The sequence below is a fragment of the Notechis scutatus genome, chromosome 6 (assembly GCF_049901735.1).
Source record: "Notechis scutatus isolate UNSWTSFEM ecotype Mainland chromosome 6, rNotScu1.2, whole genome shotgun sequence".
Classification (NCBI taxonomy): domain Eukaryota; kingdom Metazoa; phylum Chordata; class Lepidosauria; order Squamata; family Elapidae; genus Notechis; species Notechis scutatus.
Window position 1 is genome coordinate 14,550,178 of NC_142014.1, and position 23,865 is coordinate 14,574,042.

Here is a 23,865-nt window from a genome sequence, read left to right on the forward strand (position 1 = left end):
CCTGCCTTTCTGCCACCAAACAGGCATTTAGACTGCCATGGCTGAAACTGGACAGCTTATCCAGTGCAGTTCCTACATTTATGGTAACGATCACAAAACTGGCCTATTATTCATCCTGCAAAGCCTGCAGAGGCATTTTTTCAAGCCTCTGGGAGGCCGAAAAAGGCCTCTAACCAGCCGAAAAATCAGCTGTGAGGCACCCATATGCGGAGTGAGGTAAGTTTGTCTGCGGCTCGCGTGCTGGCACAAATGGTTCACCTGCCATTGGTTCACCATCACGGGGTTATGGGATTATCGTCTTTGGATCAGTAGCGGCTGAGCCACCGTGAACTGACCCAGGCACCTACCATCACTAATGATGAAGAGAAATCAACCAAATTCCACACTGGATTGGAGTAATTATATGATATGGAAAATATTTTATCAACGGTTGGAGAATAAAAAATGAAAGTGCCCTCTGTTTTTGCCGGAGTTTGTTCTTTAGCCTCTACAAGGACATGGTCCCCTCACTCAACTTCCAGGGGGTCTGTAGGCCATATGAGATCCTACCCTAATTTCGGGCTGCCTCCATGATTTTCTCTGTGAGAAAATCATCATCATCATATTTACTATTATTACTTATTATCATTATTGTCCTTGTTATAAATACTATTTTTATTTTTATCATTATCATTATCATCATTATCGTTACTTTTTCTATTATATATATATATGTGTATATATATATATATGTATATATATATATATATATATGTGTATATATATATATATATATATATATATATATATATAAAATAAGCATTAAATTGGGGGGGGGGGAAGGAATTTGGAAATGAAGAAGAGTAAAGCAGAATAGAAAATAAATTAAGATAGAGATATAAATAAGATGATAACTGTTAATACATGTATGATGAGAATAATGAGTTGTAATGTTAATAAGGTATTGTTATCAGAAGAGTTGTATGTTTAGCCGTTTGATGTATCTTAACTAAGTTTAGAGAAATAATATCAATGTGAATTTGAATGACATTGTAAATGGTGAGGATGTGGCACAAAGGTGTTTGTGTCCAGACAACATACTGCTTGGGGAAAAAAAAAAAAAAATGAAATGTTTGTATTTTTTGAAACTGACAAATAAAAAACTTATTTTTTTTAAAAAAAAGGCCAGGTCAGATGCTATGGCTCCTGGACATCTGTCGAAAAAGGGGCTACAGGTCAGTTGTTACGACTGGGGAACCAAGGCTTGCAACTGCAAAGCGATTGGAACAAAAGCGCAAAACTTGCACCACCGAAGAAAATTGAGAAATGGTAATATTTGTGTGATGGGCCACGAGAAGGAGAATTACTCCCCAAGACATCTTGGCAACAGCGTGATGCATTTTTTCCCCTATATCTTCCAACTCAATGAAGTCCAGCAGGCTTTTCCAGAAGTTCCCAGGGAAATCTGGAATGCTGCAACAACCTACGAAAATATCAATGAAGGTAACTTTATTGAGAACACTAAGGGGAGTGGGAGAGGGCCTCAGCACATAAAGTGACAGAAAATCAACCCCATGCTTGATTTACCTCTCCAATGGTAATCCTCAGTTTACGACCTGTTGCTATTTGACTGTTCAAAGTCACGACAGACTTGAAAATAATTGTGTCCTTTTAGTTATCCCAGTCATACCAACTCTAAACTCATGTGCTCACATTTTAAGTACCTGGCAATAAGCTCAGGTTTATGATCATTTGCAGCATCCGATGTTTACATGATCATGGTTTGAGGTGTGTTTTGGAGCAATGATTTGTTTTTTGTTTTAGAGCAACATTTTAAAAAAAATGGCAAAAACCAGCTACTAAATAATCTACATTTGGACTTAACCGCCATGTGATTCGCTTAACAACTGTTGTAAAAATGTTTGTAAAATCGAATCCGGTCATGTGGTGTCTTGATTTAAAACTGCAATGACTTACTACCAAAATTTTGAGCTCAGTTATTGTCATCAGTTGAGGAAAACTACCACAGGTGGAAAACCTGTATGTGTTTTCCACCTATGTAGCAAACAGATTAAATTTCAATATCTCTTTGTCTTTCAAATTTTCTCTCTTTGCTTGGAGCTAGAAGGTCCCCTGCCATTTGTCAACTAGCAGTAGAGGAGCTGTGACTTCCCACCCTCTGCCATTGATCCAACTATACAGTTACTCAAGGATGGATGAAAAGAATTTCCACTCTGTCTCAAGGAAAGGCTCTTCGTTTGTTCCATCTACAACTTACGGCAATGATTTGTAATAGTTGAATTTGCTCTGTTGTACTTTCTGACCTTATAGCAAATTCTGGTATTTGTGCTTCGAGATCATTGGAAGAATGGACCTCTCTACTATGAAGTTCTCCGTTGAGTTTCGAAGATGGCACTGAGACGGCGTGTGTTGTGTAGCAGATGCCAACTATGGTATAATCGGTTTTAATATGCTGCAGCAGGTTGGTAGTATGGAAGATTGGACTAAGAGATGGTTGAATTTCTGCACATGTGAGTTTTTCTTCTATCAAATATATGGTGATGCTGATTTTGCCATGTAATTTGTCTCTTCTTAGGCTGTGTAGCAGCTTGGACAGAATTCCATCTGGTGCCTGAATCTCGCCTGATTTTTTTGAACTGTCGTCAGTTTTTTTTTACTGTATTTCACCATAAGAAACAGAGATTATTTTTATGATCCCAAAAAAGAATAAGATCTTAATAAAGCTCAAGAATGCTTCTTAAAATTAACAGTACATTTTTAGGAGAAGACTTGACAAGGGCGTAAGAGAATCATACATTGGGTGTTGCAAACTCAGATTTTTAAAAAGCCATGCAAGAAGAGGACGACTACAAAGAAGCCATAGAAATATTGGAAGGGGGAGGTTGGAGGGGAGGGTGAAGAAGATGAAGAAGAGGCAGAGCCTCGAGTCAGAGTCAAGAGAGGACTCAGCTAGAATTGTTGTGTCCAAGTCCATCCCGCCTTGAATTCCATTAACTCTTATCTAGCATCAATTTAATGCTGATTGTTAGCAGACTAGATTCTTGTTGGTAGGCCTGAACAATAATTTTTTTGAATTTAACATGTGGTCCTGATTCTTCAAGATTAACAGTACTTTTTCAAAAGTCATGTTCTTTCATCCCTTTCCTAAAATACTAAGTGAGTTAGCTAATATCTTAAATATATCTTTAGGAAGGAAATCCTTCAAATCTCTATGAATTAACATTATTAAAATATCAACCTTTTAATAATAATTTCATCCCAAGAGTGAAAAAATTAAAAAAAAAAAAGAAATGACAAAGTGGGATAAAAAATATTTAAATATTCCGAGTTGAATTGTGGCAGTTAAAATGATGGCTCTTTCAAAATTAATTTTTCTATTTCCAGCTCTTCCACTAGAAGTATCAAATTAAATTTGGCAAAGAAAAATTATTTTTTTAATTTCAGAAATAAACAGTGAAGAATTAATAGAAATAACAAATATAGACCTCAGAAACAAAGAGGATGAAGAGTTCCATTTTTATAAATATACTGTCAACATCAAATTTGAGGCATATCATTCCCTTTACATTGGAAAACTTTGTAAGGAAAACTTGCACTAGTCAGCATTTATTCGTCTGTCCCTCTGTCTGTCTGTTTGTTTATGAACTATTTCTTCCCTGTGTTTTCTCTCCATCAACTTTAAGGGAGTGGACAGCTCACAAACAATAATAGAAACTACAAGAGCTTAAAAGAAAGCATAGAAATCAACAACGAACCTCCAGCTCCACCAAATGCAAGCCATCCCCTCGCGTCCATATTAGACTTGAGATCTTCCCTGAGATCCAGCCTCACACTCCCTCAACATTTCCATGCAAAAGCAAAAATAACTTCAAAGCTTGATCTTGCCAGATCAAGGGTATGTCACAGGCAAGGATTAAGCTAGCTGAACTGCAAGATACTGACAGAAATAGGAATACAGATAGTCCTCAACTTACGATTCTTTTAGTGACCGTTCAAAGTTACAAAGGGCACTGAAAAAAGTGACTTAAGACAGCTTTTAAAACTTATGACGGTTGCAGCAACCCCATGGCCCTGCGATCAAAATTCGGACACTTGGCAACTGACTCGTGTTTATGACAGTTGCAATGTCCCGGGTCAGATGATCCCCTTGTGCAACCTTACAAGCAAAGTCAATGGGGAAGGCAGTTTCACTTAACAGTGTTACTAACTTAAAAACTGCAGTGATTCACTTAACAACTGTGACAAGAAAGGTGGTAGTCCATGCAAAAGCAAAATTAACTTCAAAGCTTGATCTTGCCAGATCAAGAATATGCCACAGTCAAGGGGTAGGTTAGCTGAAATATATTTAAAAAAAAACCAACAGAAAGAGGAATACCTGAAACCTGTGGGGTACTGTACAGAACATGAAAATCACTCTTGTCCCTATAAAAACTCAACTGGTGTTAAAATTGACTCCATTACTTTCTGAACGACTGGCTGAGGGTCACATGAATTCATTCCTCATTTTAAACAATAACAGCACGATATTGCTTTTTATTTGGGAAAAATAGATTCTGTGCAAATGGGAACTTCTCCATTCCCACCCCCCCAGTCTGGATTTAGGGTTTAGCATGAGGGAGAATGCACCCTAGGGTTGAGTTGGAATGAAGAGGAAGAGATAGAAAGCGATTGCTGATCTTAAGACATGGCTCTATGTCTTGAGGAGGGATGTCCTCTTCTCTCTCTCTCTCTCTCTCTCTCTCTCTCTCTCTCTCTCTCTCTCTCTCTCTCTTGTAAATGGACTTTGCATGCAGAAGAAAAGCAAAAAGAATGGAGAAGGCTGAGCAGTGATGTGGACCACGGGGACACTGCCAGGAAAGTAACCGGAAGAGAGCAGTAATAAGCAGTTTGGTTCAAGCGGGTGCCTTAATTTAGCTTCCCTACTAAGGAGGAATCTACAGTGGGAGAGCTAGGGATCAAAAAAGTCAGATCCTTTGCCTTCCTTGAACTGGATCCTTCACCTTTGGAACATGTCTAAAAGAGGGTCATGTGATTTGGGGCCCAGCGTCATGAAGCTACACCATATTTTGTGTAGAATGTGAATATGAATACCTTTTTTTTTCTGGCTTGGATTGCTGTATGAAAAAAATAAGGTCTATAGTTAAAAACCTGGAGAGTATTTTAAGGACAGAGAGCTCTATTCTTAAACTCAAGACTTTCTAACAATATTCTGGCATACAAAAAAATGGTTTCTGCATGTAAACCAAAATAACAGAGGGAGCTGACCCTAGACACAGGGATAGGGAGAAAAAAACCCCAGCCTGTCATCTCCATGGGAATTCTATTGGCTTTATGATTCCATCTATCCAGGCTCAATTCTCACTAATTGTCAGTTGTCAGTTAGTACAGAGAAAGATGTTGTCAGCCTCAAAATATTCTCTTTTACAGGGACTAATGTCCTTTTTCTAGGGGGTCCGAATGTCAGCCTCAAGATATCTTCTACATCTTTCCTGCATCTTATCTGCTGCATCTTATCTGCTGCTATGCTCATTACTTTCGGCTGTCATTAGCAAGGGGGGGGGAATGACTTGGAGGGGAAGAAAGCTGGAGGTGTTACATTCTTGTGCTGTGGGTAAGAAAGGGGAGGGGGTGTATAAATTCCTGTCTTTAACTTTCTATTTCCTTGCTAGCTTTCTTTCCCTTTGCGCAGCTGCGAAGTTTTATCAAAATATGTCAAGGTCAACGGACAGAGGCCTCATCACCACCTGAAGATGCCCACATGATCATATTCAGAACTTTTAATTGGAAGAGCCATTTGGACTTTGGGGGGTGGGAACAATTCCATTCCTTTGTATATGTGACCTGCGCGCCAATTCCTCAGATTCGGAATTCAATCTGTAGCTTCCACTTTGATTTCCAGTAAAAGGAGAACTTTGCTCTAATTCATGGAGTCTGAGTATTTCTTTCTTGGACCTTGAAGGGAGCACACACTGACAGATGTCTTCCAAATGTAAGTTGGTCTTCAGAAGGGCTGCTCTGGCACTTTTCTTAATGTTTTCTTCTTATTTGTGTGTGTGTGGGGGGTGGGTTGGGTGTGTGTGTTTGTATGTGGGGAAGGAGGCAGACTCTAGAAGACATCTATGATCTGATGTTCAAAGTTGTCCAGAGGGACAACACACCTGGTCACTATGTACAGCAAAGGAGAGAAAAAAATATATTCCTACTGATCTGTAAAAAGCATTGTGGTGAGAAGACCATTTGCCTGGGAATGGGGGACCGAGAAGGGTAAGGTAGGGCAGGGATGCCCTGAGGACTGGGCTCCTTCACAGAGAGTTATTCAAAAGGTACTTCTCTCTCTCTGCCCAAATGCTCTTTCTTTTCAGCTCAGAAATTGAGCAGAAGCCAAATCTTTTCTGCATCACTAAGAGCCCCTTCCTACTGAAGCTCTTCTGACCATTGCTGCCTTCTCTTGAAGCTTTCTGCCTTCTGGGAAACACCTCAAACAATTTGCCAAAGATCTTAAATTCACACTGGCAAATATAGACTGTGATTATCCTAACCGCGCCAAAGAGTGCTATGAAGAAAATAATTTCCAACGGTAAGAAATTAATTATCTTAATATTGTGGTAGAGGAAAACAGGTGTCTAACATCCAAGCAGAAATAAAAGTGTGAGCTGACCCAAGAGAGAGGGATGAGGGATGTAGGGACATCCACTGACAACATGCTTTCCAAAGTCAGAGAGCCTTGCTCAAGCAGCTAACTTTATGGAGCTTCCATGTTAAGAGGCAGTCTATCCAAAGAGCTACTCCTCCCCAGCAATACGATGGAAAATAGTCTGTTTTGTGATTTTAGAGGATAACTTCCTAAAGACACTAGCCTGACATGGCTGATATGCAGAAATGCTGAGCTAAAGGATGACAGCTACCGCCTCACAATGCTAAATGGTAAAGAGGTCTGGAGTCTCCATGGAAACTTCAGGGCCTTTGTCCTCATCCATCTACCTCTGGATTTAACTCTCAGTTATTCCCTGTCCTCAGCGAGTGAAAAGTTCCATTTCCAGAACTTCCAGTAAGTTGGATTTCTTAAGAGCTGCTGGACTCAAAACAACCCTACTCATTTTGTAGCTAACCCTCTCAGAGGATTGGGATAGTCCAGGGCTGAAAACATCTGTTAGTTGTCATCTTAGGAAAGGGAAACAGGGCAAATGTGTTCCAGAGCAGTTTTATCTTTTAAAAGACTGAGTTGGTCACTTTTCCAACTGATTGGGATCGCATAGCATCCTTAACTTCTGAATCAGGAAAAGCTTTTTTAAATTTGATGAACTCGTATAGTTTTGGAACACACTGTGATTAAATTTACAGTTCATCTGAGAAATTTGATTTTTTTTTTTTTTTTGACTTTGGCTTCTTTTCCATCACAGGGATGTGGTTATAGGATCTTGTGTTCACTTGAGTCAAAATAAGTCTGGCTTGAGTTCCTTTTGTTTTCTTAGGTTCCTTTTTCTGTGTTTTGGGACATTGTTCACATGTTTCTCTTTTCTGAGGAGAAAAAAACAAGGAAGGCCAGGACAGCAAGTCTTCCAACATGTAAATTAGATGACCCAAGCTGGCCTCCTGACAGAAGAATCAGATTTGTGATTGTGATGGAACTCCACAAAGTGGAGCAGGGTGGTGAGTACACCCTTTGGGTTGGGATGGGACTTTGAGGGGGAAAGTAAAGGGGTTTCTTCTTCACTCCTTCACATAGGAACCAAGGGACACGGCTGCTTGTTCCTTGGGGAGATTTGTCTGAGTACCATTATCTGTCTGCGAATCACCCATAATGGGGATGGAGGTGAAAGGCTGATGGTCCATTGCCAGTAGAGGAGTATTGATTAAGGGCTGGCTGAGTCTGAATAGCCCACTGTCAGTTGGCTGTGGCTGGAGGGCCGGCATGAAGGGGAAGCACATTGTTGTCCCATTCTGCTTCTGGGAACATTCAAACTTGCTCAGTGTTATCTATCTACATATTGGCAAATGGGGAGGGAGAATACAGAAAATGCAGTTTGCCTAAGGCCCCTATAAGGCTTCTCACGGCCAAGAGAAGCTTCTTCAGCTCTGTGAACCACAAAAGCTTTTGAATGGACGGAATTGTGTCTCCAAGGAAAAGACCCAAAAAGACAGGGCTGATTTGGTGGTTTTTCCTTCCTCAGGAGGAAACTTCCAAATTTGCTGAGGAACCCCTACCTGTCTATACTTTCATCTATAGTGAATAGTGCTATATAGAAACCAAGTTCCAATGGTAAGAAATTATCTTCATGGTCCGATAGAGGAAAAAAGCAAATGTTCAAGAAACAGAACCTTCTTCATGGACCCCAACAGGAGGCAGCCTGTCTAAGAGACCCGAGGACCAGCCAAAATCCGTGGAAAGAGATCTCTGAGAGGAAAAAAGCAAGACAGCCTATGCAGTAGGTATCCCTTGGAAGTGGAGGTTTCCATGGCTGGGACTTTCCCCCCGGGTTTCAATACAATTCTCTTTTGTCCAAAGTCAGTGTGGTGCAAAAATTTTTTCTCGGGATGGAGAGAGTCTCGGAAGGATTTCAAGTTTTCCTTCTAAAAAGAAGACCGCTGGGGATCCTGGGAAAAGACACCCTACACAGCCTTCCTGACTTACGGCCTGACTCTTTTCCTTTGGAAGCAGGAGCACCACATCATACAGGACTTCAGTGCAATCACTGCAACGTTTTGGCTGAAGAAGAGTGGACAAATGAGATTCCAGGTGCCCAGGAACAACAGCCTTATAGTCTTGCTGTGATGGGAGGGACGGAGGTGCTAATGGGTAGCAGTCTCAAAGGAAGATAGAAAGATGCTGGAGAGAGAGGGGAGAAAAGCTGGATTCTCAGAAGGGTTAGCAGAAGCTCATCTAGTCTGTCAGAGAAACAGAATGCCCCTTTCAAAAACTGACCCATGAGAAGGATCCTTAAGCTGGCAATAATTTTCCTTTGCACTGAAAGACAAGTTGTACCAGAATAGCAGGTCAAAAGGGGCTGGGACAAAGAGGAGGAGCTGGAGAAACCTGGTTGAACTTGAATTCTCTCTCTGCTTCTCTCCACTCTTGCTTCCTGCCAGGATCTCCTGGAAGACAATACTTTAAGCAGTTTTGCTGCTGGACTAGCTGACTTGCTGACAATATATGACATCAGGTAGTCTTTTATTTCTTTTGTGGTGGGTAAAGAAAATCTGTTTGCAGTACTCAGCGGGTAAGAAGGGAGAAGCGTTGGAGAAAGTCACTCACACCCTGGTCACCTTGAAGCTTGATTAGTACAACACACCTCACTTTGGGCTGCCCTTGAATAGCACCCAGAAGCTTCAATTGGACCATAATCATTTGGGACTTTTTTCAACCGGGGTCATCAAATCAAAGAAAAGGTTTTTCCCTCATGAGATGGAGAGAAGAGAGGGTAGTTTGACCTCCCCATTTCTCCTGGCAGTTGGCCCATCTTATACTAACTCAGAGCACTTTATTTTTATTTTATTTTTTGAAGGTAAAAGCATAGAAGGAGATCGATGAATACTTAGCCCATGCAACCATTTGCATATCAAAACTCCTGTTAACCGTCCCACTATCCACAATAACTGGGTATTGTGAGGTCACACTTCGAGTGCCATAAGAATATGCCTTGTCACAAAAGTTGTTTTTCTGCAGGCAGGGATCTCTTCATAAAGATGCATATTCAACTGTAAGGTTTCAAGGCCAGAATTGCAGAGGAGAAGGGACCAGGATCTTTATAGGGATCTACAGTTCTTTGCTGGAGGCAACTATTATGCATTCCATGGACTACAAAAATAACAAACAAGTCCTCATCAAAATATCACTTGAAGCCAAGATCACCAAACAGATGCTGAAAATACTTTGGTCGTGTCATGAGAGCTGACTCACTCGAAAAGTCATTCATGCTGGAGTGATCAGTGGAAAAAGGAGAAGGGGCCAACCCAGCACACACACACCCCGGCTAGATAGTATAAAAGATGACACTGAGATGACCATAGCAGATCTGAAGGAGGCAGTGCAAGACAGAGAGGCATGGAAATTGGTGATCCATAGAGTGGTCGAAGGTCAGACATGACTGAATGGCTGATGATGACAGATTTCTTTGCTGAAATATGCATCTCAAAGCTTCCTCCTTCGAAGAGTCTGGATTTTAAGAATGCTGGAGTGATATTGGAGAGACAGGATCAATTGCATGCCTATGCTTTGGCAATGACATTCTTCATTCTAGAAAATGAGCAAATTTCCTTTTTCAGTTCACTTTGAGCTACATGGGTGGAGATTGTTCTCTGCGGTGTTGTTGAACCAGCTCCTCTACTGTGGGAACCATCATCCTAGCATCAATGTAGGTAGTCAAGCTAAAGTACCCTGAATTGTAGGCTTTGAGTCCCGCTTTGCTCTTGGGACCTCATACAACCTCTCTCTTGGAACCAAAGAGCAGTTCTTTTTCCTCTCATTCCACTTGACGGTGGACTAAGAAATCCCCGGAATGGATGTCTTGCTGGTAATATTTGTGCTGATGGGCCAAGGGAAGGAGAATTACTCTCCAAGACACCTTGGTAACAGTGTGAGTCACTTCTTTCTCGATCTTACAGTTTGATGAAGTCCAGCAGGCATTTCCAGAAGTTCTCAGGAAAATCTGCATGCTGCAAAGACGTATGCTTACATTAATGAAGGTAACTTTATTTAGAACATTAAGTGGAGGGCATGAGGGTATTGGCATATGAAGAGACAGAAAAGCAACACTATAATTTGAATTCCCAATGGGGTGCGTAACTTACAAGCAGTCACTTAACAACTGTTCAAGGTCACGACATACTTGAAAAAAAGTTATTTATGACCTGTTTCAAAGTTACATCAGCCCCATCTCCTATGATTATATTTGGCAACCACCTGAAATTGATGACCAGTTGCAGCATCCCATAGCGTCATCATGTTTTGGGTTGTTTTTGTTGCATAAAAAATGGCAAAAACACACTTTCTGGAAACTCAACCATGTGCTTTTATATAATATAGAGAACTCTCTGGGTGGATAAGTGGCAAATGGATCTTTTTAAAGGGGTTTGAAGGAGAATGGGAAATGGACTTATTACATTTAATTGGGGAACAATCTTATCTCTTTTTTTTGGAGGGGGAGATAGATTGGCTTTGGAGATTGGACTTACTGTATTCAATCAATTGATAAGAGATGAAATGAAGAAACAAAGGTAAATATTTGATCTGGGACAAATTAGGGTTAATATTTGGGAGGATTTGGGATTGGAGCCGTGGTAAGTTTTCTATGAGTAGATGACAATAACAGTTTGTTAACAGAGGTTTTGGGATTTCGATTTGATCTTTCTTTTGTTATTATTAATAATTATTATTTTTATAGTTTTATGTACTTGTTATTATTGTTTTTCCTGTTAACTATTTTGTTATTAACATAGTGTCTAGATGACAGGTTAACAATTTGTATTTAGTAGTTTAGTCATTTTAAATTATTTTGGCCTGTTTCCCAAGGGGTGAGAAATTAACACTGTTGTATTTATTAATCAGCATTCAACTTGAAAGGATAGTATGTGTATATACTGTATGTTAATCTTTTTTTGTTTTTCTTTTTGAAGACACTTTTTCTATTTAATGCTTTGTTTGTCGTTTTTTACTCTTTTGTTTTTGTTAATATTTTGAAGGTTCCTATTTTAACTATTGTTGAATAAACTAAATATTATGGGGAAAAATTCTTGAGAATGGAGAGAGTCTCAGAAACATTTTAAGTTTCCCTTCTAGAAGAAAGAGCAATTGTGACCCTGGGAGAAGACATCACACAGACTCCCCTGACTTATCAGTGACTAGGAACAAGAGCCTGTATAGTCTTGTGATAGTAAATATGTGGGAGGGTTTTTAAATGGTTGGCAAAAAGGAGGATAGGAAGATACTGGAGAGAGAGGGCTACCCCTGGTTTTCAGAAGGTTTAGCAGAAGCTCATCTAGTCTGTCAGAGAAACAGAATACAGCTTTCAAAAACTGCCTAGGAGAAAGGTCCTTAACCTAGGGGTAATTTTCCTTTGCACTGAAAGACCAGATATAGCAGAATAGCAGGTCAAAAGGGACTGGGACAAAAAGAAGCCTGGTTGGACTTGAATTCACTGCTTCTCTCTTCCTTCCTGCCAGACTCTCCTGTAAGTCAATAATTTTAGCAGCTTCGCTGTGGGACTAGCTATTTTGCTCACAGGTCAACCTTTTGTTTCTTTGGCAATGGGTGAGGAAAATCTGTTTGCGGTACTAAGCGAGCAAGAACGAGTCGCCTTTCAGAGAGCCACTCACACCCTGATTACTTTGCAGCTTGATGAGTACCATAACACCTCACACCTTGAATAAATACCACCTGGGTGGCTTCATTGGACCATGGGCATTTGGGACTTTTTCAGCTGGGGTCACCAAATCAAAGGAAAGGTTTTTCGTATGAGGGGGAGAGAAGAGAGTGTAGTTTGACCTCCCCATTTCTCCTGGCAGTTGGCCCATCTTATACTAGCTCAAAACACTTCATTTTTATGTTGAAGATAAAAGCTTTGAAGGAGATTGAAGAATACTTGACCAGTGCAAACACTGACAGTATCACATGTCAAAACTCTGTCCCACTGTGAACAATTACTGGATATTGTGAGGACACATATCAAGTATCATACGTTTTTGTCAAAAGTTTTTCTTCAGGCAGGGATCTCTTCACAAAGACACATATTCAACTGTAATGTTCCAAGGCCAGAATTGCAGAGTGGGAGGGGAAATGTTTGTAGGGACCTGGAGTTCTTTGCTAGAGACAACTTGGAACAAAAGGGCAGGGAGGCAGTTTTTTCCCCTCTTATTCTACTACTAGATGGTGGATTAAGGAATCTCTGGAATGATGCCTTACTGGTAATATTGGTGTTGATGGGCCAAGAGAAGGAGAATTACTCTTCCAAGATACCTTGGCAACAGTGTGATACATTTCTATCTGTGTCTTCCAGCTCAACAAAGTCCAGCCGGCATGTCCAGCATTTACTAGTGAAATCTGGCATGTTGCAAACATACATGCTTTCATTAATTAAGATAACTTTATGTAGAACATTAAACGGGGGATGAGAGTATAGGCGCATGAAGTGACCGAAAAACAGTCCCATGCTTTGTATCCTCGTTTGAGTCCAGGTAATCCACATTTTGAGAACCTCTGCTTTAGAGAGTTTTGTTCAAGTTCCATACAGTACTCCACAGGTTTCAGATATTTCTATTTCTGATGGTTTCTTACATTTCAGCTAGTTTTTCCTTGGCTGAGACATACCCTTGATCTGGCAAAATCAAGTTTTGATGTTAATTTTATTTTTGCACTGAAATCTTGAGATAGTATCAGGCTGGATCTCAGTGAAGTTCTTAAGTCTAATATGGATGTGCGGGGACATCTTGTGTTTGGGGGACCTGGGAGATCCTTTGCTGGTTTTTATGTTCTTTTTACAACTGTTATTGTTTTTACTATTGTTTGCAAACTGTCCATTATCTTAAAGTCACCGGAGAGAAAACAAAGGGAAGAAATGGGCAATAAACAAATAGACATCCAGAGGGAAATAAATGCTAGCTACTGCAAAATTTTATTCCATCATTTTCCAATGTGAAGGGAATGATATGACTCAAATGTCGGCTGATAATATCAATTGGGATCATACCCTTTTTATTTGTCATTAACTAACCATGTTTTCTTGAATTTTGCCTCATTGCCACTGTCTTCTACCTCTCTGCTTTAGTGCTTTTCTCAGTGTTTTTCCTGTATTTTGGGGTGTGGGAGGGAGGTTTGTGTGTGAGGGAAGAAAGACTCAGGCTATAGAAGGTATCTATGATCTGATGTTTAAAGTCCAGAGGGAGCAACAGACTCAGTTACTATGTACAGCAAAGGAGGGGAAAAAAGCTATTTATTCCTACTGGTCTCACAAAAGCATTGTAGTGGGAAGACCCTTTGCCCTGGGATGAGGAAACAGAGAGCTAAGGTAGGGACGGGATGTCTTCAGGACTGAGATCCTTCATGGAGATTTATACAGAAGAAACTTCACTCTTTGCCCAAATACTCTCTTTGGCCCAGAGTTTGAGCAAAAGCTCAAAGAAGTTTTTTTTTGAATCATTCAAAACCCCTTCCTACTGAAACTTCTCTGACTGCCCTGCCTTCTTCCCCTGAGGATGAGAAAATGTTCTCCAAAAGTAATGGCACTATCTCTGTGTTTCCTGTCAGATGGAGAAGAAGTTTGCTTTTGCCTTCATACTCAAGACGCTTTCTTCGGGCAATCTCCCACCTCAGAGCACCTCATTTTTATTTTGAAGGAAAGGGGGAGGCAATGAACCAGCCTCTGGTTAAGGAGGAGGTGCGGAGACTGACTACACAGGGCCTTCCACCTCTGGCCTTTCAGCTCTGAGGGGGAGGGGGAGAGGGAGGAGCCTGCTAACTGTGTTCTTGTTTGCACCAACTGTCACTTTGGCTCAATGGTTGTTTCAGAAGTGGGGGGTGGGGAGAGAGAGAGTTCTTTTGAAACTGCTTCACAGCCTCCTCTGTGAGAACTCAAGATTTTGAACAGCTTGGCAAGAAGGGGAGGGCGACTACAATGAAGCCATGGAAGTTGGGGTCGGGGAGGCAAGTTGGAGAAAAGCGTGATGTAGGAGAAGAAGAAGAGGCAGAGCCTAGGGGAAAAATCAAGAGAGGAATCGGTCTGGAGTCTTTAAGTTCCCTCCAGAGAGCCAAATCCACCCCCCTCACCCTGAACTCTGTTAACTTTTATCTAGCAGCAATTTAATGCTAACTGTTACTTGACTGGATTCTTGTACATAAGCGCGAACAATAAACGTTTTGAACTGAAACTTAACCCATGGCTCTCATTCTTTGCCCCTGACAACATACCTGATTCTGCCTTGATTTTCAATAAGACAAAGAGCATGTTTTAGAGATAAAAAAAAAAAAAACATGCTCAGTTCTGGTACTCTACAGATCTCTCAGACCACAATTTCCATTGTCCCCAGGCAATATGAATATTGATGGGGTTGGAAGAATTTTCTTGCTCCAGTTTCCTAAGCTCCATCATGAATAATCACAAATTTCAGCAGCTGAAAAATTACTTTAATCACAAACAGTGGTTAAAATAAATAAATAATGACAAGCAGGCTTTAATCTTTAGATTTGCATATTGAGGTGGTCCTGCCCTGGGCTTTGATCATGAGGGGTACATTGGCTTTATATATTTGGATATTGCCCGGAGGAAATGAGAAATCTAGGAAGGAAGATGGCCCTCAGATATGGAGAATCCTTCCTAAATATGGAATTGTTATGAGGGTTGTGAATTCTCCTTATCTTGAGGGTATTCCACTTATTTGATGGAGCCTGTGAGATGCTCTTAATTAATTTTAACCCAAATGTAAACCAAGAGGGTTTTCTTTGTATGTTTATTTTAAGGCCTGCCAACAGATCATAGTCTAACTTCTTTTTTCATATATATGTTGATTATGTTTTTTCAATAGGAATAAAATGCAGAACAAAACATACATCCAACAGCGTGTACAACAACAAAAAGAAAAAAGGAAAAAATAAAAGGAAAAAAAGATCCAAACATCCAATCTTAAACATATAAAAAATTCACTCTGGCTGGATGTTAAAAATAAAAATAAAAAACCTGAAAAATTCTCCTCATAATCTAACTTCTAACAATGGGAAGTTGAGCCCAACCCATCCAGAGGTGCATTAAGTGGGGAAAATTGATTGGCATATTGACAGATTAGTTGGTGACAGCAAATTCTATCTGTTCTTTATTGAAATGAAAATTTCCTTAATTTCCTTAGTTATCAATACAATAAAATGAAGAAAATCATAAGCATGAATTTTGTAGTATATAATAGTCACATTTGTATAACACTGTAAATGATCTCAGATTTCCTTTAATAATCTTTTAAAAGGCACATATAACTAAACATAATAATACCTAGTTCTCTTTAATTATAATTGATCAACTTTAATGAATATTATATCAATGAATTTTACCTGGGCTGTACTAAGCAACATATTGTTTATCCTTTTTTTTAAAAAGTCACTTTCTATTAGCACTTTCTTTTTATTTGATTTTCAAAGATAGGAATTAATATTTATTACCAACTCTGCTAAAAACCATTTTCATTTATAAGCCACAGTCTATTTTCAATGTATTGATTGCAACATGCTTAACAGTGAATGAAATTCTGATGTTAATAGTGATCTAGTGTCCTTCAAGCAAAGGCCACATAGCCATCTGTCTGAAATGTATTAATTTGGATTCCTGTGCTGAGCAGAGGGCTAAACTTAGTGACCTCAATGCCTCCTTCTAATTCTGTGATTTTATTATGAGTGGAGACATTTTTATATTATATACAGCTGGATGTGCTAGGCTTTGTTCAGAATCCAGAAATGAGATAGTCAATTCCCTTAAAGCCATGTCTGTTCTATTATTACCCCATGCAACCTCTGGCGCATTGTGCTGTATATAATATATAGTAGCAATTTATGCTTGGATGAGGAAACTTTTCTGCCAATCTAAAGTACTTCAAGTTCTAGCCCTCAACTACTTTCCCATTAGGTATGCTGATCACTCTCATATAAACTAATAGGGACTTAATTAGACAATTTATTGATTAATGAAAAGGCTTCAATTGCCAGAGTCATGTTGGACAAATCAGAATGTGAATCTGGAAGGGATAGGAACAGGAAAGAAATGATTTAAAAAGACACTAGAATAGTTAGGTTTCCAAGAATAGGATAAAATAGGAAAGTTAACATAGAAACAGTGAAAGAAAAAGATAGGATGGAAATGCCAGATAAGTGAATAATTATCCAGAAATAGAATATAGGAAAGAATTAAACAGATTGTTCTTAACATGTGTATGTGTGTGTAGCAAAAGTAAACACACATTAATTAGTTTGCTTTAATTGTTGTAATTTTAATGCATTTTTATATTTATAATTGTTCAATGCTTGTTTTATTTTGTTATAAACAACTCAAAGTTGCCTGATTGTGAGATAGGTGACAAATAAATATGATAAAGAAATAAAATAAATAATTCAGCTTGACCCATGCTGATTGCCATCGTGTCCTTTTCTGATAGAGAATGAAAATGGTTTGGTCTTACAGGATATTTTTCTCCTTTTCTCAATTTAACCCTGGAATTTCCAGGTGATCCCACTCCAGGTCAACCTGCCTTAGCTTCTGGAGATCAACTACTGTAAGATAAGCTAGGTGCTGCCACCTAGTGATGATAAATGTGAGAACGACACACGGAAGTCTTCAAAATGCATTAAATGTGCAATAAAGATAGAAAGCATTTATTAAAAAGCATCATAGGGAAAAACTGTGCAGATATTGAAATCATGTAGTGGGCTCTGAAAAAAAAAACAAGTGATTTCTTCTTTTGAAAGAAGTGATTGCCTATTTCTCCAAGTGCAAAAATCTACTTTTTTAAAATCATAAAATTAGGAGATTTCATAGAGGAGAAACTACTCCACACCAGGCTTGAGAAAATCCAAACTGCTTTTCCAAAAACTTCATTCAGCTTTCATAATAATGTGTGTTGTGATTTGAGATAGCTGTGCTCCTCTTCTGGTATGACAATTTAATAACAAGTAATTTAATCAATTCCAAGATGACGAGGATATGTGTCTTGTTTCTCTCAGCAAGGAATACAAACCTATACCTTCGGTGACTTCTGGGAGAGAAGAACACAAAACATATAAAATTGTTAATTAAAAGCACAGTTAAATCCAGTGACATTTAGGTAGAAAATATGTAGATTTAGAATACTTTGCTTGTAATTCTGTCTTTCTGGCAATCATTGTTTATGTAGAAACATGTAACTTTGAGAGGAAGATATTCTAATTTTTAATGTTAAAAAGCTGTTATTTGCACATTTTGATTTATAGCCCATCAGCTGTAACAGCCTTAGATCTTAAAAGTCATCTGCTTTTCTAGAGAAAGGAAGAAATGTCAATCCTGTTATATGTAGGTTTGCATCTAATGTCAAGTTAATCCCAGAGGTCTCATTGACTGCCAACTGTTTAAATGCCAGGCCTTAGTGGTCATTCAAGGCATTATGCAAGACAAAACACATTTTTCTTCTGTCATTGCCAAATTTTACAATGCCTGTCTGTCAGATTTGTCTAGTCACTGAGCCTTTCCTTGCCTACAAAAAGTGCTACAGTTTTGTGCCAGAAATTTTGGCACAAACATATGGATTAATGTTTATCTGACTATCTCTTTTTTGAACCTTGATTCCAATATAGATTATAATTAGAAGTTCATCCTCTTCATAGCCTACTGAAATGACAGTAGTTTAGGTTGATTTCTTGATACAGGTCACAAGCCAGTCATTTCAGATGAGTAGAGACTAAGGAAGGTAGCCTTGATGGACATATGGAGAAGCTGCTGCCTAACCAAAAGGGCTGAAACATTCTTATTTCAGTTCAGAACAACCAGACAACATTTGGAAGTGTCTCAGACACCTCCCTGATTCACAGGATTGTCGGGGGGCGGTGTATAAGAAGGGGGGCGTATAAGAAGGGGACGTATAAGAAGGGGGTGTATAAGAAGGAGGGGAAAATACAGCGTCGGCAGTCTTACAAGATTCTTTATTATCTCAATAAAATCTCAATAAAGGTATTCCAATTTTCCTGTGATGTTGATTTTATGGTCTGATCTACAGTGGAGCTGACAGTAATTTGTATTCTATCGATAAGCATAACGACAAATTACTTTGTTTTTATCAACATTTATTGATTGTGTAATATTCCTGCTTCACTGTTTTATAGCTCAGTTAGAACCTTTCCCAATTTACAACTAACTATGGGAAATATACCTCAGCAACCTTTTCCTGCAACATTCTCACACTTTTGCTTCCATTCAACTTACACTTCAGGCAGCTTTTTTTTCTCTCTAAAACAAGCAAAAAGCCCCAGAAAGGTAGATGGGTGTGACACTTCACCTACCATTTGTTCAACATCACAGATAGATGACTACTGGGGTGGGGTTAATTTAGTCCCTAAAAAAGTTGAACTATGATCCCTTCTTCTTGCGCGCTTGCAGATCCATTCAGCTTTAGACAAAGGGAGAATCCAGTTCTTTCAAACTGAACTGTCCCTCATGTCTACTAAGTCCCGGCACCAATTTTCTGATTTGGTGACTTAGATCAGCCTGAATAAGAAAGAAGTGGCTGCTCAAGGATTGCCTAGTGAAATGGGAAAGAATTTAAGAAAAAGAGTGCTTCATGGTGCAACTCTCTCTGTGGGGGTTGCTCTTTTTGAACATGGGTTTAGCTCTCTTTTAAAACAGTTCTAAACCTATGTGCAAATGGAACAGGATGATCAGCTCTGATTCTGATACAAATGTTTTGCACCGGTGTATTCAAAGGGGAGCCTGAGTATCATCTGACACTGGCTCTCTTTGAATGCACCCACAAAAACACACACCAACCCCTCCCCCAGCCTTATTCTCATCCCATATTAAGTTAATGTGGGTGGTGAAGTTTTAGGGACAGAGAGGCAAACAAATTAAGTCCACATTTGATGGTCAAGCTAACAAAGTCTAGTCTTCCAATGAATTTCACAAGATCATACCCACCCAGCGTGTGAAGAATTCCCATCTTCTGGTTGTGTTAAAAATCATGCATTGCAACATTCTTCTCAGCTGCTGTGTACATTTTAATTTTTGTATTAGGTGTAAATTTGTTTTAATTGATTTTACAATTGTTCACTGCTCAGAATCACTTATTGAGAGGGGCAACAATACAGAAGGAAGGGGGGGAGGGAAGGAAGGAAGGTCACAAAATATTATTTTAACATAATACAGTTTATTAAGAACACAAAGATTTAGTGGTTAAAGGCATCAGATTTGAAACTGGAAGACTGTGAGTTCTAGTCCTGTCTTAAACACAAAGCCAGTTCGATAACCTTGGGCCAGTCCTTCTTTCTCAGCCCTTAGAAAGGGACAATGGCAAGCCGCTTCCAAAATATTACAAAGAAAATTGCAGGTACAGGCCCAGGCTGTCATCAGGAGCCAAGATTGAATTGAAGGCACAGCAAAACAAAACAAAGCAAACCCACATGATAATCTGGTTTAAATAAAAGGTTTAATCTCTGAAACAGGAAGGATGACTAAGGTCAATAAGGTTTCAGAGAAAACCAGATTGAAGGAAACTGGGAGAAGCTTGATTTGAGCCATACAAAGTAAAACCAAACCATGATCCCACTCAAATGATTGCTTCTTGAGATGGGCTAGATTTCTTCCTTCTTCTAGAAGATTTCATCCTGCAACTCTTGGGGTGGGGAAACTTAGATTTCTTTCTTTCCTTTCCCACTGTCAGCTGCTGTTCTAAGGCAAAACAGGAGGGAAAAATGACCAAGTAGCAAACCCCTCCCTTACTATTCACAGTATCATTAAGGACAAGGGCTATTAGTCCTACTCTGGGATTTAGTCACTCACAAATTAAGGCATGTCCCAGGATAATGTTGCAGGATCCAATGTGAGTCAATCACTGAGTCCAGAGGTTTAGTCTTCCAAACTTTCAGACTCATGCTGGAGCCCATCCTTAGGGGAACTTATTGTTCTGACCAAGGCTTCCCAAGATCATGAAGCAGACTCCTCATCCCAATAAAACCCCTTTTATTTAGGTTAAAGTGAATTCGTCTCCAGCAAAGTCCCGGCAAACAGTCTTTCATGAGATTTCACAACTACAGACCTTTGTCAGGCTTGGAGAGTTGCCAGGCCGATATTTTCCAAATGCCATGCTGTAGCAATAATTACTTGGCAAGAAGTCAGGAACAGATCTTCACTCTAATGAATTGAACAACTTGTTTCCTACAAACACCACTCCCCTTTTGCTCCTCTTTATTCCCTAGGGAAGGAGCCATTCACGTCTACCTAAGCCTTTACTCCCAAGTCGACCCTTGTTCCTTAACTGTTCCCTTCTCCTGGCAGCTCTGTGCATGCGTACACTAGGAACAGGCTCCAGCTATTCTTCTGCCCCACTGATCTCCGACTCCGAAGGCGGCTGATAACTGTCAGACGGCCCTGGCCCCATCTCTGCCTCTGATGCAGAGCACTTGTCAGAGCCTTCCCCAGACTCCAGGAGTGGCCCATATTCCTCCCCAACTTCCTCACTGCCCAAGTCTGGTGGGCCACAACACTTATCTCTCTCCAGAATGTGTGCACAGAGACAGCCATCAATACCCCAATTAACAACTAAAAGCTACACAGTACCTGACACCACATAAAAGCTATGCAGAGAATAGTCCATGCACACATTCGAGAGAGGGAGTGAGAGAGAGAGAAGTTCCCTGAGAATGGAAGCCATTGCTGTAGTTCACAGAATAAATATGGAAATATTTAACAATGTTGGGCTATAAAAATGTGTTATTTCTTTAGCTTATCGGAAATTACTACAGTTTCTGTGGTATGATATTTTATAACATATTAAACTTTCTTAAAAGATTTAGAAAACTTATATCATGCCTTCTTGAAGCTTAGATAACTAGGTAGATATACGTTGGAATGATATGTACGTATTCTAATATTTATTTCTAGGAGTTAATTTTGTATTAACTTTCCTTCTCAAGTCACTGACAGTATAAACCATTTGAAGAATTATAGGATACCAATGTTTTAAATACACAAAATATGACATAATCTTGGATACTTAAGTGAAGGAAAGCTACACATATTTCCACCCTATTTAGTGTGTAATTTCACATGCAGTTATGGCTATATGAGTCTATTGCTATTAGGATTTTTATTAATCTCAGAAAGACGTGTGTCTGCAAAGGAGGGTGCATTAAAAAAAAAATCAAGATCATGACTGCAACCATGCAATGAAAGCCCAGCCCTTTTGTAACATGTATTAAATGCAAAAGGCAATTTTAAAAAATATGCTTGATTTTTGGTTATATCTGCTATCTTGACTGTAAAGATCCTTGCAAGGCAATATACTGTATCTTAAACCAACCAATTTCTGATCATCTTAGCAATTCTAGAACACTAGGGTCTTAAATCATCTTTTTTGTGCTTCTTGATCAAGTAGCTTTGCATTTTTATTTTAAATTTTAAATCTTGAAACTTTGCTCTACTTACCTTAATTCTTGACCTTTCATATAACAGAACACATTTTACAAACAAACAGGTGAATGACTACTAAAGTCAATGCCACAGAAAGATAATCATGGAAAAACCGAAGGTAGATGAGGATGAATGAACTGAAACAAAGTATCACATTTGTACATACAGTACATATGTATATATATTATGGGGTAGGACCCACCTCCATTTCCTAGACCAACACTAAGAATAGATATGTATAAAATCATAGGCCATTAATGGACCATTAATATTACCAGGCTAGAAACTAGAAGACCATGAGTTCTAGTCCCATTTTAAGAACAAAACCAGCTGGTGACTTTGGCTCAGTCCTTCTCTCTCATTCCTAGCAAACAGGCATTGGGAAAGAACTTCTGAAATTTTACCAAGAAAACTGCAGGGACTTCTTCGAACAGTCTCCAAGAATCAACATTGCCTCAAAGGAGGAGAGGAAAGGAAAGGAAAGGAAAAGAAAAATATCACCAATTATAGTATCATGCCAAATAAACACTTCAAAGAAGCAGCATCTGTAGATCTGCACAGTAATAGACTGATGTTTCCTTAGGCTATAATGCAGTGCTTTGTCACTCTTCTGGCATCTTCCTCTCATACCCCAGCAACAAAACCAAACTACATTATGAAAGTAGGACTTTCCAAGCAGGAAGAGAGGGGTAATTACTACTAAAATGTTTTCTTTTCATATCGTTACTGTGGCTACAGTATTTGGCTCTCTGTTTGGTTCTCAGGATAACATAATGCATTTTCCAAGGTAGCATGTTTGATTCTGATCTCTCAGTAATCAAGAAAATTACAAAATTCACATCTCCTTATCAAGTTTTACTTATTGACCAAATTGCTTTCTATGATGATTTTAATAGAATCATTCAGCTTTATATCTCAACCCCAGGCCCCTTGAGGAATGCCATGGCTGTCCTTATCCTAGTGACTGAAGGCTGTTGGGAATGGATGGGGCAAAACAGGCTCCAACTCAAACCCAAGCAAGATAGAGTGGCTGTGGGCATGTGGACCTCTCAGAGACAAGGTTCTCCCATCTCTGATTCTGGATGGGGTTGCACCATTCCAAACAAATTTGGTACACAGCCTGGGGGGTCCAGGGAAGGTGGCCGTTGTGCTTAGGAGAGCCTTTGCACACCTCCGAGTGGTGTGCCAGTTGTGCCCGTACCTGGATTAGAAGGCCCTGCTCACAATAACTCATACTCTTGTAACCTCTATATAAAACTACTGTAACACACTCTACATGGGGCTGCCTTTGAAGATCATTTGGAAACTCCAACTGGTGCAGAATGTGGCCGCACAGAGAGTAAATAGTGCCAGATATATGGCACACATAATGCCACTTCTGCATGAGCTGCATTGGTCACTGGGATGTTTTCAGATGCAATACAAGGTGTTGGAGGTTAGTTATAAAGCCCTACATGGCTTGGGATTGGGATACCTAAGGAATCCTTTTTTCTCTAGAGTCTCTCTACCTGTCCAATTAAGTCAAGCAGAATGGGAATGCTGCAGATCCTGTCAGCTGGTGGGGACCAAAAGGTGAACTGCTCTTTGAAACATCCTCTGATCTCCCTTCAGAGATCAGAATGGCCCCAACCCTATTAGCCTTTCATAAGGCATTAAAAACCTGGCTGTGTTTCTGACTTTGGTTTGCTGAATGTGCCAAGGGCCCCCCGTTTCCAGACTATATTGCTAACGGGCCAAATATCTTGCT

General features: G+C 39.5%; 1 protein-coding gene across 1 annotated transcript in view; it reads left to right on the plus strand.

Moving 5' to 3' along the window:
- The first annotated feature begins 204 nt into the window (after nt 1-204).
- The window catches only part of LOC113412999 (uncharacterized), a 38,674-nt gene continuing 15,013 nt past the window's right edge, over nt 205-23,865 (plus strand). The window contains exons 1-3 of the mRNA XM_087969094.1: nt 205-216; nt 1,164-1,482; nt 10,609-10,683. Of these exons, the coding sequence (XP_087825220.1) occupies nt 205-216; nt 1,164-1,482; nt 10,609-10,683 (406 nt within the window). The remainder of the gene's footprint in view (nt 217-1,163; nt 1,483-10,608; nt 10,684-23,865) is intronic.